Here is a 13,786-nt window from a genome sequence, read left to right as displayed (position 1 = left end):
CCACTAGCTTTCTTATTTCCTCCAAAATCAGCAGTCCTGAAGCATTTTGGGGACTAACATTTAAGAGAACACTGTTACAATTAATGTTAGGGAGCAACTACTGAAACAAGCCTATTAGGAAGAGGATAGTTTCCTCTTCCAAATAGGCAACACAGCAATTATACAAATGTATTAAATGTTGTGCTTAAGTTACTTATTAATAAGTAATTTGCAATCATAATTTGTTCTAATCTTCCTTCACTGCCCACATTAATTAGAAATCAGATACGTTACACTATCCCATGGGCAAAATAGTAAGGCATAACATGCTTAGGTAGCAAGAGTTGTAATCCAAGGTTTAGGAGAAGGAAAATTAAGGTGGAGGAAGCAGAGAGAGGCATACTATATCAGTCAGTTAATGATAAATAGGTGAGAAAAAGGAATTTAACCACATTTGTTTTTCTGTCTCCAAGCATTTTAAGTCCCAGAGGTCCCAGCTTTGGATCAGTCAGGCCCTTCAACACTCAAAGATACATCAAATTCAGAAAATACCACAACATGCATAATGGAAGAAAGCAGTAAGAAAATTCTGCAAGGCACTTGAAAACCACTCTCATTACATGGTAATATGCTGCATTTATATATTGCATTTTCAGTATCCAAAATGCATCCCATCTATTATCTTAATAATCTTTTACAACTCCAGTTGAATCACAGCATGATTTATTTTCTTGCCATCACTGACAGACTTTTAATCCAAAATCCTGAAAATAGGTGATAAGAAGAAAAGATATCAAATGTTTAAAAAGCCCTTTGAAGAATATGACCCACCTTTCCCTAATTTTCCAAATGCTTAATGCTTCAAACCAGTACCTTCTTGGACTCTATAAGATGGATATTGGCCTTTCCCAAAGGTCAGCCCACTGGTTCAAAGAGAACTTGGAATCACTTCTTTACAGGCATTCTGTTCAGACTGGCTTGCGACCTAGCTCATCTGGTTCATATGAATTTCCCATATCCAAGACAAATCCAACAAATCCAAGAAGTAACCCTACTATTACACCAACAGCGTGAAACAGTTACTGGCAACAGCTTCTTGGGCCTCCACGTGGCTGGTCAACCTTTTCACTCTTATGCCATTGACTGATCCTCCTTACAGTAGCTCCTTGTTTGGAATGAATAAGTGGGGGGCCTTCTTCAATTATGCTCTTCAAGAGATTACATAGAGAAATGGAATCATCTGCCTAGTGTCATGATAAAATAGTAGCAGAATAACAATAGAACTCATAAGATTCAATGATTCAAGTTTTAGTGAACTTTGGAGGGAATCCATGAATTATGTGGCTCAACCTACAGATTAATTAATCTGCAGAATGACAATAGCATTTTTTAAAAAAACTTTGCAACACAGAATCATTGTCAATGCAGTAGAAAAAATGAACCGCACTCCTGAAATGGAAGTTTCTTCTGTTCCACATGAGAGATTTTACAAAAAGTCAAATGGGGACACAGCATCTTTTGTTTTCCTAAAGAAAGTCTACAAAGAAGCTTTGCTCGTGTATTCTTTTACATGTCAGTTCGTTGGTTTCCAGACTGAATGTAGCGAGCACATCCCAAAATGGAAATGAGGTTTCTGGAACAGACTTAGAGGAACTGGAAAAAGGGAGGTGGTCTTCAAAGGACTAATAAACCCATTCATCAAGCCACTGCATTTCACAATTCATCGTGTGAGAGATGCAAGGCGTGGTCACAAAGATCTACAAAGGAAGCACAAAAACAAGTAACTTAGTACAAGTACTGGAACTTCCAGCTAGACAGGCAGGCTGATTCAGGTTTACTCAATATCACAGTATATCATAATAACATGAACTAGCAGTATAACGATGTTGCATAATTCTATGCCTACCAAATGTATGACCTGCTAATCCACATAATGCCTGCCTGCAGTCATATTGTGAATGAAAAAATTTGCAGGCCACATCTATATGTTTGTGAAATCCCGAGGGAGCAAATACAAGATATTGTGAGTCAAATAGAGATAGCAAGAGAAGCCCATGATCATTTTGCGATATTCATTCTATTGTTCCTTGTTGAAACACTTCTCTCAGTCTGGCTCCTCTTTTCAAAGCTGTTTGGTTCAAGCCATTTTTTACTTGATGGAAAAATAAGGCTTAAAATCTCCCTTCTCTGTTGTGAATAGAAATTGAGCCAACGATGACTTAGCAATTGCTCTGAGATCATGGGATCGTACAGGGTTAACTTATCTAAATACCATGAACATCATGAGACTAGCTACGCAATCCCAACAGCTTTGGCAAATAGTTTGTATGGCCAGATCAGGTGAATATGCAATTGATTTGGCTGCGAGCCAATCATTAAGGCCACTTATGTCTGCCAACAACAGCTGCCAGCCTCATCTTGTTGATCTATAACAGCATTAATGGCTATTAAGAAGTGACTTTGTCTAGACCTCCTCGGTTAAGTCAGCTTTTCACCTAAAACAGGAGGATTTGTGTGTTAATTCCTTGGCTGGATACTCCAGGAAGCCTATTGTGAAACAAAGCACCACATACGATTCTGAGTGTCAGAAATAGGTGCTGTACTTTGGCAGCACTGCCACAGCATGCCTTGAGTCCTCAAACACTAGAGGGGAAAGGTCAGGTGGAAACCAGCACAGTCAGGTTTGTTGTCCAAAAATAGCTCAATGTTACAGGAAGAGCCAGTTTCCTGAACAACATGCTGTCAACTGGCTGCTGGACACTCTACTCACAGGCAGTGAAAATCCAGAGATGCGGGGGGGAAAAGGAAAAGGGGACTCAAAATTATCTGAAGGGGCTTATAAAAGAAAAGAGTATCTCAGCATTCTTCCAACTGCAAATAATTTAGGTTTCCTGGACACTTTGAGACAATAAAAGAAGTATAACTTAGCCTAAGCCCCAAAACAGAAGAAGCTGTTTTACAAGAGCAATATTTTAATTATGCTACTGAAAGTGTATTTCCTGCCAGGCAAGCAAATAATTCAAAAGTCAAAGGTCCATCTATACTACTATATAATGTAGTTCAATACACTTATACTGCATTACAAAACTGCATTATATGGAAGTTTACATAGGGCCACGGTATTCCAAAATAAATTATGCAAATATCACATCAAACAGTCAAAGATCAATTACAACACACAGTTTGGTGCTCAAATTTTAGATCTGTTTCGGAGTATATTTGACCTGATAATTCCAAAACTGGCACCAGTTTTCTCCGATCAGTTTAGTTTTTGAGATACAAAAGATATGCCATATACTACTCTTCACTCTGCTCACCTATAAATAATCAGGATATTTTAATGTGTTTAAATTAATGTCTTTTTAAGTATGAAGGAAACATATTAAAAATTAAAAGAAGTGTACTGCATGAAAATCTACTTATTTCATACCAAAGAAATAATTTTATAAATTGGTCTATGCAATGCAATGTTCTGAACAGGTTTAACATTGAAACGCCAAAAAAACCAAAACAAATTGTTCTGTTGGATAATGTTATTGTTATTGCAATGATAGTTTGAAATTGGCTGGCAAATTGAAATTGTAAACCACAATCTGAAATGGCTTCACAAACCACAATCCTGCTCATCGCATTTGGAGCAAGGATGAAACTGAAAAATCCTAATGCCCCGACTTTGCTCTACCACCAGAGGCAGCCACCGTATGGACACTACAGCGAATAAACAAAGCTGAGTACTGAAAAGATGAACAACATAATCAAAAAAAGTTCTAGAGCAAGGTGTGTCTGTTTGTCTTGTCATGTTTACATCTCACTGTCCTTCTTCCAAGGACCTCAGATGTCTTCCTTCATATTTATCCTCACAACTGTTCTGTATATAGTTTAAGCTGCCAGAGTTTCTGGCTCAACATTAGCCTGAACAAGGATTTAAACCTTGGTTTCCCTGCTCTTAAACTCACAGCTCTAACATTAACACATTAACTTTACAAATCAAAACCACAGTATGCATCCTAAATGATAGTTAATAGAAACAATTTTGGTGTTAATGTCTAAACTGAGACATAGAAACAAAGATATAGGACAGCAATTGAGAGCCTTTTTTCTCCTGACAGCTGCATTCTCCTCAAGTAATTGAGGATTGGGCAACTCACAGCTTTTCATATTTTGCTGGAATGCAGCTCCCATTATGAGGCAACCATGCTGGCTAAGACTGACAACTACAGTTCAACAATACCTAGAGGCCCCTCATGGTAACTTTTGGAAGCTGCATGATGTGATCTGGTGAGCTCAAAGTCAAGTGATGGGTAAGGAATTAACCCCAAATTGAGAAGCTGGTTCTCTTGTTTCTGCCACTGTCAGCTGTTGATCCATTGCAACCACCTTCCCTCCCTAACTAGAGGACTGCTGTAGGAGCAACAGGTTGCTCACAGATATGTGAACTGATCACTTGCAGAGGGCATTTCAGACAAGACTGAGGGCAACAAGAAATTAGGTAGAGGTATTTTACAGGTTGCCCATTCTGCTGTAGGGCATACAAGGGCTCAGATTTGACTTTTTGGCTAACAATGTACTGTTCCTGTCTGCTAACAAACAGAACATATTATTCATTGTTCTTGGGTCAGATATTTCTTGTGGGAAATGTACAGATCTACTGAAATAAGATTTAACTTGTGCATACTCAAATATGAACTCAAGCTTGTCTAGGACCATCACCTGGGTGAAAAAAATCTTAGTCCATTGATCGGACAAGTTTGAAACGTATGTATTAAACAACACTTCTACAAAAGAGAATGTTCTTTACTTCATTTAAGATTGTGCACACAAGACACATTATTCTAGGCACAAGGTGCTATTTTAGAACATAATTATTTTCTCTCTGAATCAAGGGAATTTCTTTCCATACACGTTATGACAGCAAAGGTTTTGTTGTTGGTGTTGTTATTACTGCAAGTGTGTGTGTGTATTTAAAAGCATGGGCTGCCCAATCAAGTGAGTGAGTTTTAAAAATTGATCAGTCATTTTTAATCTAACTGACCAATCAACTCAGCAGTGCAGCCATACTTCCTATCCTCTGAACTACACAGATGGTATTATAAGCTACTGTGTATGCTTTCTACTCTTAATGATGGACAACCTATTCTTTCAGTGGATGACCTCATGCTTACCTGTTCGTTTGCTGCATAGTCGGTCCTTGACATTTTCTGCCTCATGGGAGAAGAATTCTATGAGCTCATCTTCATACTCTTCAGCTATGCTCTCACACTGCACAGGAGATCCAAGGAGATCGGCCAGTCAGTTTTCCACATCCCTGCTCCCCATCCAAAGGGTATACTAAGCAAGCCTATTTTTCAACCCACCAATGTTAGGCCAGCTCAGAGCTTCAACCATAAAAATATATACAGTAGAGTCTCACTTATCCGACGTTCTGGATTATCCAATGCATTTTTGTAGTCAATGTTTTCAATACATCGTGATATTTTGGTGCTAAATTCGTAAATACAGTAATTACTACATAGCATTACTGCGTATTGAACTACTTTTTCTGTCAAATTTGATGTATAACATGATGTTTTGGTGCTTAATTTGTAAAATCATAACCTAATTTGATGTTTAATAGGCTTTTCCTTAATCCCTCCTTATTATCCAACATATTCGCTTATCCAACATTCTGCTGGCCCGTTTATGTTGGATAAGTGAGACACTATTGTACCAAAAAGGTGCACAAAGAAGCATAATCCCAGCATATGAGAGATTGTTCAGGACAGGAAAAAAAAAGAGAGAGATTGTTCAGGACAGGAAAAGCGTGGGTAGGATCTTATTCATCTTTTATGGTTACCAAATATATGCATTGTCACAGATACATTGTATGCAATCTCTGAATTAAAAAGATTCCCTCGAGTTTTAAATGTGCTGTAATCACTGAGAGATTACCTTGATATCTTATAACCCTTAAAACTATCCCTATATTTTCAGAAGAGTTAGACAGTCTTTGTATGTAACCCATACATACATCATGGTTGCTCTTTCGGCAACCATGAAAGAGACTTTGTGCCTGCTGATTTTGTTGGATTTTATTGGATTACAATTTCTACTGATTCTGGACACAGATCCCAAAAATGTCTGCAAGGCCACAGATTTTTCATCCTTACTTTATAGGCTCCTTTTATCCTGTTTTCTGTAACCATTTCCTCAGCTGCACCCAGAACAGTCATGGGTCACAGACTGTACATTCCCAAGTAAAACATTCAAACACAGGAAGAAGACCACACAGCCAGGAGGATCCAGCATTTTCCCCTAGTAATCCAAATCTACAAGGATAGTCCCTAACCCAACTTCATTCCATGTATTACTCACTGCAAACTTCAGGCTGGATGTCACATCACCATCAATTTTGGTTTCAGAAAGATCCATCTTGGTTCCGTCATGAGAGATCACTCTCACATAGTTTTTCCGGCTGGTAGAAGTGTCTACTTTCTCTCCATAGTCATTCATCTTCTCACAGACACGCTCCAACAGTTCTGTCAAGTGAGCTTCAGACCTGGCATAGGGCACCTACAGGAAAAAGCACACCATCTCTTCCATTATCTGGGAAAAAATCCAGCCATTTTCCCACTCTATTACCAGTTGCTGGAGGTTCAACAAGTGATCTTTAGGGCTGTTTCACACAACCTACCACTGAGGAGTCGCCAATCATTTAGATAAACTGGACAACACGAACATCATCACACAAAAACAGTATAATCACACATAAAACAGGAGCCAACAGGAGCTTATGAAACGCCTAATTTCTCTGCTGTAGACAAATGCATTAGCAACCCAGCTGAAACTTTTACAATACAGTGTCAGGAATAAAAACTCCAGAAATCCTGACTCCAAGATCCCTTTCATTATGCTCTCAGCTTTGCCTCTAACGTTTGAAGATTTTCAACTACATCCACAATGCTGCTAGTACAAGCATTCATGCTGTAAATGTTGGCTTTCAAATACTTCTTCCCTTGGGATCTGTAGGTCTCAGAGAGCATCTCAATCACTGTAGGGACATTCTTATTTAAGATCAAAGATCTTGTCAAGGACATCCTGTAATTGCTGAAGGAAGAAGGCAGGGCCTTCTGAAATCAGCTCCAAATCTCTGTAAGTAGTTCTCCAAGATGTAATATTAAAAAGAGCTAAAATTATTTTTCCATTAGCCTTCTCAGAGGCAGATATGAAAGTACTGCTACAAACAGAGCTCTGACATTTGAGGAACACCTGTCTGACAGGTGCTTAGGAGGATTGGGAAAAAAACCTGTCTACTACTCACAGTCAATTAAAGTTTATCAGGATCTTGTAAAGCAACATCCGAATACAACTGTATGTTTGCACTAAAAAGGTATGCAAAAGCCTATTTATAGATAGCTTTTAGGGGCAGGAGCATACTTTAGTTTCTATCATTTTTGCAGCTTTGCTTGTTTGCAGTGAACATGGAGCTGCTAAATGTTCACCTAATTGTTTGGTTTCTTTATTAAATCATTCATTACTAATTACTGTTTTGCACACTAAGGCTCCTAAACCATCTATCATAAAATATATTTTTAAATTCTTTCAACAGAAAAGCATCAGTCAGTTTTAAAATTCAGTTAAAACCAAGGAGCATATAGAATATCCTGGAAAAAATATCCTGGGAGATAATGCTGAACAGTTTTGACATATTTTCACATCTACGCTGCAATTTTATGGATTCTGTTATTGAACTCTGAATCAGAATTTTCAGCAGTGTTGGTATTACAGGAAAAATATTTCTATTTACTGTGACAACATTAAATATAAAATGCTGGGGATTATCCTATCTCCTTCTGAGTAGGAGCACATTCTTGCCACATTAAATATAGATTTAGAGAAGGAATCCAAATGGGGGAAATAGGGCCCATGTCTCTGACTTCCTATTTTGAGAATTGCAGCAAAACCCTTGAAAATTCAACTACTATAATGAAAGTATGAGAAGTGTTACCTCTACAATGGACTGACTTCCATCTGGATTGATGCGAAAGGAACCTATCTGGATGGTTTTCTTGGGGTCTACTTGAGAAATTTCCCACTCCAGCTCATCCACCAGGGCCCGGCATGCTTAAAGCAGAAAGAGAAAATAATAAAAAAACACATTCAAGGTAAATTGCTTATAGACCTTTAAAAAAAGAACATTCACTATCTTCCCACATTACCACAAAATTGAACCACATTATCTTCATCTCCTAACCAGCCTGACGATAAAAATTTCTGGAAAAATACACCAAATATTCTCATTCTACTCAATGTCACCTTTAACAGGTTCCACTTCACCCTTTCAACTCCTCTCATTAGTTCAAGGGATAGGGGATAAATCCAACTGCCCTTTTTTCCTTCCATCACACAAACTTTAGCTCTGAGGTTTACTAGTAATGTTAGGAATAGTCCCCAAGTTTGGCCACTAAACAAACATTTTCCTCAAAATATGGGAGCAGCTCATGGAAAGGTGCATATGTCTGAAAACTACTTAAGCAAGGCGTGAACAGAGGATTTACAACCTACATTAGAGAGACAAGAGCTGTAGATAGTGAGGAGAAAATCAATTAGGAGACATAGGTCTTACTGTATAGTGGGTTTCAGGGAGGACCTTTTCAGCAGAGGTTTTACCACTGTCTCTTTTATGTTTTATTCTGCTTAGCTGCTTGTCAGTCCCCATCCCCTCAGCTACTTTCTTGAACCATGAAGGACAATACTCCAATATGCATGTCTCCCACCTCCCCTCCTGAAAAATTATGCCACTTGGAAACCACCATTAAGCAGCCTCCCCATAAGTTAATCCTTAACTGTTTAAGTAATGAGTTAGCTGAACAATTAGGAAGGGGAAAGAACATGGTTCCAGGCATGTATTGGAGCTATATTCAGAACTGAGCCATGCCTGAAAGGGCTGGCAAGTTGCATTCCATAAAGGGGTTCTTTTCATTCTATTGAATAGGAATGATGTCTGTAGCAAAGTCCTCCTCTTAATATACACATTCAAGACACAGGCAAAGGGCTTCACACGCATGCACACACAGCATACAGCTGAGGTATATGTAGTGTGAGAAAATTCTGCTGCAAAAAGTAGGCAATGTATGATAAGTGACAGATCCTTGGGATTAGGGTCTATAACAGTGGTTTTCAACCTGTGGATCCCCAAGTGCTTTGGCCTACAACTAGCAGAAATCCTAGCCAGTTTACCAGCTGTTAGGATTTCTGGAAGTTGAAAGCCAAAACACAGGTTGAGAACCACTAGCCTATGGTAAGAGTTAGATGAGAGACCACGGGTGAGTGGGTGGAGCCCACAGCTCCCAACTCTGTATCCTTATCATAAGGCATTCCCTTGCTTTACTTTTTGGCTCCAGGCAACAATGAAATGAGAGAGAGACAGAACACAGAACATAATTCGTGCCTGCATGTTAAAGAACAGAGCAGCCTCTGGAACTGTCAAATTCCAAAAATGCTCCAAAAGAAGAACAAAACAAGAATACAAGTGTGCTTCTTGTTTTGAAATATTAGTACCTTTTGATGTTAAATAGTGCAATTCCCCCTCCCCCCAAAAACCTACCATATTTAAAAGATGATTGACAGTTCTGAAGTCTTCTATGAGAGGCAATTCATTCTCTATTTTAAAAACCAGAAAAAGGGCAATATGGGAAGTGACCTTTAAATCATATTTGGGGAGCCCATACAGTAGTGTAAGTACAGTAGCTCTGAGGTTCTTCAGGAGAACTACAAGGATTTCTCAAGATGAGACTTAGCAGTAACTATGGATAACCTTCCACAAAAGACAGTTTTCCCAACATACCAGTCTCTCCCTGCAATCTAATGTAGACTTTATACTCAGGAAAAATCTCAGAAAAATCAGTAGACTGGGCCAGTATGGAAAGAATTTACAGAAGAAAAAAAGTTTGAAAGGAGCTGGCATATCATTATTTTTGAATTCATATTTTTCAAATGTTATCTACTCCACATTATGAATGAAATCAATGAGAAAATAGGTTAGTTTACCTCCACAGCGGAGATCTTGACTCCTCCGGGCAAAAGCACCGCTCAAAAGCAGCAGGAGGATTATGGAGCGGCAAGCCGTGCTCAAAATCCACCTATTCATCTTTGTGGGTGGGGGCAAGAGCCACAATCTGCATGGAAAGTCAGACATTATGGAAGCTATTTCAAGCTGCTTCTTGAAATCCCAAAGCAAACTTCTTGAATTAGAAGGAAAAACTACACAAAACTTCAAAATATGTGCATGTGTCCCTTCATATTCATCCAGGGCTGCTTTAATACAGCATACTATGCTAAGCTGTATTCTGGAAGGTAGCATTTGCTGCCAAGGCTCAGGTCTAAAGCACAAAGTGCTCTTTGTGCAAACTGTCCATAGGCAACCGTTATTTTTGGTTCCCAGAGTGTTCCCTGTGTCTTCCCTTACTGACTCTGTGGGATAGATGTTGTTTTCTCAATTTGTACTGAAAGCATAATAATCCTCAATTGTTTGGCCATCAGCATCCCTAGCCTGCATCTTCCCTCAACAAAAACTGTATCCCATCGCCCTGTAAGTGTTGGTATTCCAGGAATATATATTGTCTGAGAGATCCTGCGCCATTCTTAATCTGCCTGCTCATCTCCTATGACCATACTGGCTGGAGTAATGGAACTTGTAGTGCAGTTGCTCCCAAACTTTGGTCCATTAGATGCTTTGGACCAATAAGTTGTTGCCAGTTTAGTCAATGTGTTGTTGAAGGCTTTCATGGCTAGAACCAGTGGGTTGTTGTGAGTTTTCCGGGCTGTATGGCCATGTTCCAGAAGCATTCTCTCCTGACGTGTCGCCACATCTATGACAGGCATCCTCAGAGGTTGTGAGGTCTGTTGGAAACAAGGCAAGTTGGGTTTATATATACAGTAGAGTCTCACTTATCCAAGATAAACGGGCCGGCAGAACATTTTTAAAAAGGTAAAGTTTTCCCTGACATTAAGTCCAGTCGTGACCGACTCTAGGGGTTGGTGCTCATTGGATAAGCAAAAATCTTGGATAATAAAGAGGGATTAAGAAAAAATTACATTATGATTTTACAAATTAAGCACCAAAACATCATGTTTTACAAGAAATTGACAGAAAAAGCAGTTCAATACACAGTACTGTTATGTAGTAATTACTGTATTTACTAATTTGGCACCAAAACATTGCAACATTTACTACAAAAACAATGACTACTAAAAGGCAGACTGCCTTGGATAATACAGAAGCTTGGATAAGTGAAGCTTGGATTAGTGAGACTCTACTGTATCTGTGAAAAGTCCAGGGTGGGAGAAAGAACTTTTGCCGATTTGAGGCAAGTGTGAATGTTGCTATTGACCACCTTGATTAGCATTTAATGGCCTTGTAGCGATAAAGCCTGGCTGTTTCCTGCCTGGGGGGTATCCTTTGTTGGGAGGTGTTAGCTGGCCTTGATTGTTTCATGTCTGGAATTCCTCTGGCTTCAGAATGTTGTTCTTTATTTACTGTCCTGATTTTAGAGTTTTTAAATACTGGTAGCCAGATATTGTTCATTTTCATGGTTTCCTTGTTTCTGCTGAAATTGTCCACATTGTTAGTGGATTTCAGTGGCTTCTCTGTGTAGTCTAACATGGTGGTTGTTAGAGTGGTCCAGCATTTCTGTGTTTCCAAATAATATGCTGTGTCCAGGTTGGTTCATTAAGTGAACATGAATATCAAGAAACATGAAAGACACTGCAGATGAGCTCAACCAGAGAAGTCAGCCATAGCAGAGCACTTGATGAACCAACCTGGACACATAATATTATTTGAGAACACTGAAATGCTGGACCACTATAACAACTATAGTGTCAGACTACACAGGGAAGCCACTGAAATCCACAAGCATGTGGATAATTTCAAGAGAAAGTAGGAAACCATGAACAAAATCTGGCTACCAGTATTTAAAAACCTCTAAAATCAGGACAGTAAATAAAGAACACTCAGAAGACAGGGGAATTCCAGACAGGAAATAACCAGGGCCAGCTAACATCTCCCAACAAAGGATCCCCGGGAAGGAAGCAGCCAGGCTTTGAAGCTGCAAGGCTATTCACTACTAATCAAGCTGGCTGATTGAAACATTTAGACTTGCCTCCAACAGACAAGAGTTCCTTCTCCTACCCTGGACCTTCCAGAGATATATAAACCTCACTGAGCTAGTTTCTAATATATCTCACAACCTCTGAGAATGCATGTCATAGATGTGGGTGAAACGTCAGGAGAAAATGCTTCTGGAACATGGCCATACAGCCTGGAAAACTCACAGCAACTCTGTGGGATATACAGTAGAGTCTCACTTATCTAACGTTCTGGATTATTCAATGCATTTTTGTAGTCAATGTTTTCAATACATCATGATATTTTGGTGCTAAATTCGTAAATACAGTCATTACTACATAGCAATACTGCGTATTGAACTACTTTTTCTGTCAAATTTGTTGTATAACATGATGTTTTTGGTGCTTAATTTGTAAAATCATTACCTAATTTGATGTTTAATAGGCTTTTCCTTAATCCCTCCTTATTATCCAACATACTCGCTTATCCAACGTTCTGCCGGCCCGTTTATGTTGGATAAGTGAGACTCTACTGTACGTTGAGTTGTTCTCTCATTCTGTACTGAAAACATAACAATCCTCCATTGTTTGGCCATCACCATTCCTGGCCTGCATCTTCCCCCGACAGAAAACTATGTCCCATCGCCCTGCAAGTGTTGGTATTCCATGTATACATATTCTCAGAGAGAACCTGCACCATCCTTAATCTGCCTGCTCCCCTCTGTTGTAGTGCAATATTCTTGGAGAACCGACCACTGGTCGGGAGCGTCCTCTTTAACAACAAGACTTCCAAGACGTGCAATGCAGAATCTCCCTGACCTTCCCAACAACCTGCAAGGGAGGCCATTGCGATTTATCCCCATTTGATGGAGGCAATGCGTGGCTGAGAGGAAGGAAGTCCAACCCAGGATGTGACCTACACGGTAGAATTAATGCAGTTCGACCCCGCTTTAGCTCAACGCGATGGAATCACGGGAATTGTAGTTTTACAAGCCCTGAGCTTTCTCTGCCAAAGAGTGCTGGTGCCTCCCATTATTCTATTGCATTAAAGTGGTACCGAACTGCATTAACTGTGCAGTGTGGGTGGACCCCACAGACTTCCTGACCTACTACCCACTTTAAATGCCTCCGTTGCTTCCTACAGTGATCTCCCCGGTCCTCCAACACGCTGCTCTCACCGCGAGACCCGAGACCGCCTCAATCCCCAACTCAGTGCCGGCTACATCGGCGCCTCAGAGATGCCTCTTCTTTGCGGGTGTCCAATTACTGCCTGATTACTGAAGTCTTCCCCTGGTCCAACTTTGTCAACGCCACACGAGAAAGATGACCCACGGCCGTACCACGCACCCTGATTTTGCGCTTCTCGAACACCTTTTGTTGAACTCCCGCAGAAAAAAGCGGCCTCTCTGCAATACAGGCGCGTTCAAGACGACTCAATCTTGTTCAAGGACCCCCTCAGGGCCCCTCGGCTCGCGTGGCGAACAGTGCGGTTGGCCGATGGGGCATGGGCGTGGCTAGGCGAAAGGAGGCGTGGCCAGGGAGTGAAAGTGGGCGCGTTTATGTTTAAGGAGGCGTGGCTGCCAGTCGGCCACGCCTTTCTCGAAGACTGGCTTTTCCCGCCCACTTACAAAAAAGTGTGCAGTATGTGAATTTGGAAAGCTCAAGCTCAACTCGTCCCTTTCGGAGTGCAACGTGGCTATCA

At 40.1% G+C, this 13,786-nt stretch overlaps 1 protein-coding gene across 5 annotated transcripts; it reads right to left on the bottom strand.

Moving 5' to 3' along the window:
* Positions 1–685: 685 nt before the first annotated feature.
* cnpy2 (canopy FGF signaling regulator 2) lies at positions 686–13,588 on the bottom strand. Of its 5 annotated transcripts, none has more exons than XM_008104002.3 (6): positions 13,432–13,588; positions 10,006–10,133; positions 7,964–8,079; positions 6,331–6,528; positions 5,142–5,238; positions 686–1,736 (listed from the first exon to the last, which is right to left on the bottom strand). In XM_008104002.3, exons 2-6 carry the CDS (start codon positions 10,103–10,105, stop codon positions 1,693–1,695), a joined length of 555 nt encoding a protein of 184 aa, XP_008102209.1. In that variant the 5' UTR covers positions 10,106–10,133; positions 13,432–13,588; the 3' UTR covers positions 686–1,692. The 5 variants fall into 5 exon arrangements, with proteins under 5 accessions (XP_008102209.1, XP_003216989.1, XP_003216990.1 ...); XM_003216941.4 differs by lacking the exon at positions 13,432–13,588 and adding an exon at positions 13,263–13,415; XM_003216942.4 differs by lacking the exon at positions 13,432–13,588 and adding an exon at positions 13,202–13,222.
* Positions 13,589–13,786: the final 198 nt, after the last annotated feature.

Source organism: Anolis carolinensis, chromosome 2, assembly GCF_035594765.1.
Source record: "Anolis carolinensis isolate JA03-04 chromosome 2, rAnoCar3.1.pri, whole genome shotgun sequence".
Taxonomy (NCBI): domain Eukaryota; kingdom Metazoa; phylum Chordata; class Lepidosauria; order Squamata; family Dactyloidae; genus Anolis; species Anolis carolinensis.
This window is presented reverse-complemented; position numbering and strand designations above follow the sequence as displayed.

Bases quoted from the DNA above. Each gene is read 5' to 3' on its own strand.
- cnpy2 (XM_016991224.2), bottom strand. From the start codon at position 12,947: ATGGGGATAAATCGCAATGGCCTCCCTTGCAGGTTGTTGGGAAG. The intron at 8,080-10,005 runs GTAAACTAACCT...TTCTGCTTTAAG, and splicing joins TCAAGATCTCCGCTGTGGAG to CATGCCGGGCCCTGGTGGAT. The intron at 6,529-7,963 runs GTAACACTTCTC...TTTTTCCTGTAG, and splicing joins GAAGTCAGTCCATTGTAGAG to GTGCCCTATGCCAGGTCTGA.